At 35.7% G+C, this 3,569-nt stretch overlaps 1 protein-coding gene across 1 annotated transcript; it reads left to right on the forward strand.

Moving 5' to 3' along the window:
* Positions 1 to 645: 645 nt before the first annotated feature.
* On the forward strand, positions 646 to 3,065 carry LOC107673929 (39S ribosomal protein L18, mitochondrial-like). Its single transcript, XM_016467759.1, has 4 exons — positions 646 to 889; positions 2,170 to 2,338; positions 2,516 to 2,750; positions 2,849 to 3,065. Exons 1-4 carry the CDS (start codon positions 793 to 795, stop codon positions 2,918 to 2,920), a joined length of 573 nt encoding a protein of 190 aa, XP_016323245.1. The 5' UTR covers positions 646 to 792; the 3' UTR covers positions 2,921 to 3,065.
* The last annotated feature ends 504 nt before the right edge of the window (positions 3,066 to 3,569 follow it).

A 3,569-nucleotide genomic window follows, 5' to 3' on the forward strand; every position in this document is an offset into this window, starting at 1 on the left:
GCCATGCAGAAAATCTCTTAATGTCCAGAGAGGTGAGCCCACAGCTGCCTGAAAATGTAGAAGTGGGCTATAATAAGCTGTGGAGATTGTGAGAGAAAAATACAGTTTAATTTGAACTAACTTCACCAGCAGGTGTAAGATATATTGATTCACACGGTTCATCACAAATTACTAGCAATTGAAACTAACGAATAAGCTATTTTGTCTTATTAAATGAGCAGACGTGTGAATGTAGGCCAACTAAACCTTGATTTCAACTTAATTTTATTATGCCAAAGACATGTAGGGTATAGCCTATTTAACATGCATATTTAATACTCCAAGCAAAGGTTACCATGTTATAACCAATACATGGCCAAAAATCCATGATGGCAATTTCTATTACTTTTGTGTAGTATTGGGTGAAGGTTTCTTTTCTAGGATGAAGGGTACTAGTGCCATCTTGTGCAGGCTACATCATGATAGTATAACTCTACTATTTTAATGATTGTGGTTTAAGGATCTTAAAGAATGTTTTATTAAATACCTTAAGTTTAACTAAAGCATACCTTAACATTTTGTTATTAAAAATGTTATAAAACGTTATTATTTTCATTATTTTTAAGGATTTCTAAGCGGAACCCATGTTGCTCGGAAACACGGAACAGTTTTTGTGTGACATCAAAATGGCTGCGCACTAGAAAGTGGTCAAATCGTTTTACTAATATACGAAGGGTCATGCTGTCTCTGTTTGTACAGAAACAACAACTATAATTTGTCACCAAAATTAAATGTATTTTGTACAGCTGTCAAATGGCTTTGTTCAGTGATGTCTGCCGTAGTGTTCGCACGCTGCTGGGTCAATGTCAGAGATCTACGGCCGCTGCGGCGTGGACTCGCTGTCAATCATGTAAGTAATATAACGTTAACTAGACCCTTCAACTATATCCATTTACTCTCTGCTGCATGTTTGTGTGTTAAATTCATTAATACGGAACCGAAAGATTTTATAGCAGTTGATTAGTAGATACACAATCTGCTCTCTACAAATGAGTGTCGCGTTGTTGTTGTTGTTTTTTAAACCATGTTGGACCTAAAGTAAATAAAATAAAATAACAACAAACGAAGACAGCTGATTTTATTCATTCTTGAGACCTGGGACAAAACATGTCCAGCAAGGGTAACTGCTATTAGCTTTAAAAATATATATATTTTTTCAATTTTAAATGTCATGAGGGATTAATAATAGAATGTATTTAACACAATTATCACCTTCAATTAAATGTTCTCATTATTATACCAAATCTGTGTTTCTTAATGTCCTCTCACTACATCTAAAACAGTGTGTCCACAGAGAAGGGTTCAATCATTCATATGCAATAAAATGGATAAAAATGCTTTTTTAATGATGAAAAAAAGCTTGTTTTATCAAAAGCAACACTTAATAATATCTCCTATCAAAGCAAGGTTGTTTTTTTAATGACACATGCATGTTTCATAAGATTTTAAAGTTGCGTCCCCACTTTTTGTCAACACCGTCAGACATTCAATCAATTGTAATACAATCAGGGAATATCAGGGGCAGCTGTCACTCTAAAGGACCCCCATGCCACTGTTCACCTCTGCAGAGTACAGCAGTGTCAGACAGGCTCTGCTAAGTTTTAGAATGACTGGTAAACCTAAAGACAGATGGGGATTTTTGATTCATCCCAGTAACTCAAATCTCGAGTCCGTTCACCAAAAAGATTGATTCGTTAAGCGATACTGAACTGAGACTATTTCAGCAGTTTACTTTATTATATTTTGGCATGATAGAACTTCCCTCCGCAAATTCACCTCAGATGATCATATAATTGAAAACGTTCTTATTTTTCTCCATTTTATCAACTGGATGACTTATGAACAATTCGTTCAGTTAAAAGATGGAAATTTGACCTTTTGTGCAAGTGAGTGTCAGTGGTCATTTTTATCATTTCCTTGATTGACATAGAAATGATTAAGAATTTAATATAAATCATTTAATAAATAATTTATTATAATTAATCATTTTATTTATTTGGCATTGAACGGCGCTTTCACAACTTTTTTTTTTTTCTCTCCACAAATTTGAGCAAATACAACAGCATGGCATGGTTGAAATCTCTCAATTTAATTCAAACAAAATGATTATGATGTGTATCTTCCCACCAGCTCGGAAATCTAGTCAGACAGCACCTGAGCCAGAACCAGCGATTAGTAATAATGAAGCCATCAATAAAACATTCGTTAACCGAAACCCAAGAAACCTGGAAGAGATGGCCCTTGCAGTGAAGGATCGGGGCTGGGCTACAGTGTGGCCCTCTAAACAATATTATCAAAGGTTTGTATGCATTCCGAGGACTAGAACTAGATGTGAATAATAAAACATCTACAAAGTTTTGCAGAGCACAGCTGTAATAACAGCATCTTAAAAGCCTTTTCCAGATACAAACACAAATGTACATTGTACATGAATATTGAACTGATGCTATTTTGTTCTATACCGTTCCTTCCTCAGGTTGGTGTTCAGGCGCACACAGCATCACATCACAGCTGAGGTGTACTCAAGTGACTCAATAGATCCAGTGCTGTCCTGCTCCACGAAGGAGTGGGCATTGAAGCGTGAGCTGGGCTCCACACGGTCTGTAGCAGCTTGCCGTGCCGTAGGAGAGGTGCTTGCTCAGCGGTGTCGTGAGGCAGGGATCACGCGGATCGTTTATCGAGAGGTACCGTGGAAGTTTCGCTCGGAGTCGGTGAGGTTTTTTTTCCATTCTTTAAGTATTGTACATTAATGGCCAGTTAATGATGTAAATGTATAGACTAATTTGTGTATTTTCCCCCCCCTCTGCAGAATCAGACATTCTGGACGGCTATGAAAGAGGGCGACGTCATGCTTAGTGAACAAAGGCAAAAATTCATTTAAGTTGCCGCATCAATTTTTTTTTATTATTATTACTGTTCTGAAATGTGGCTTTTGTATGTAAATATAAATATTCTCACATTCAAACTGTGTATTCATTGAGTCGATTACATAGGGGTCCTCAACACGTTATACCAGTTTGATTATTGGGATAGAAATCTTTGGGTTGACAGTGAATTGATTCAGTGGTTTTCAGTTTGATTCAAAATAGTTTGTAATTATATGGTTCTTAAAATGCTTTTCCTGATGCATTTCAGGCAATAAAAAATGACAAAACACTTAAGACCGTTGTAAATGACACTACTGTGCAAACATTTGGGGTCAGTAAGATTTTTTTTTCTTTAATAGTTTTTTCAGCAGGGTGCTTTAAATTTATCTAAATTGATCAAAACTGAGAATAAATACTTTAGTAATGGGACAAAAAAAAAGCTTTTTATTCATCAATGAATCCTGTGGTTTCCACAAAAACATTAAGCAGCAGGGCTGTTTTCACAATTGATAAATGTTTTTTGAGAACCAAAGTAGCATCTTAGAATGATTTCTGAAGGCTCATGTGACACTGACGACTGGAGTAATAGTCACTGAAAATTTAGCTTTGCATCACAGGAATGAATTGTTTTTACATATTTTAAAATAGAAAAGTTATTTTAAA

Source organism: Sinocyclocheilus anshuiensis, unplaced genomic scaffold (assembly GCF_001515605.1).
Source record: "Sinocyclocheilus anshuiensis isolate Anshui unplaced genomic scaffold, SAMN03320099.WGS_v1.1 scaffold1351, whole genome shotgun sequence".
Lineage (NCBI taxonomy): Eukaryota > Metazoa > Chordata > Actinopteri > Cypriniformes > Cyprinidae > Sinocyclocheilus > Sinocyclocheilus anshuiensis.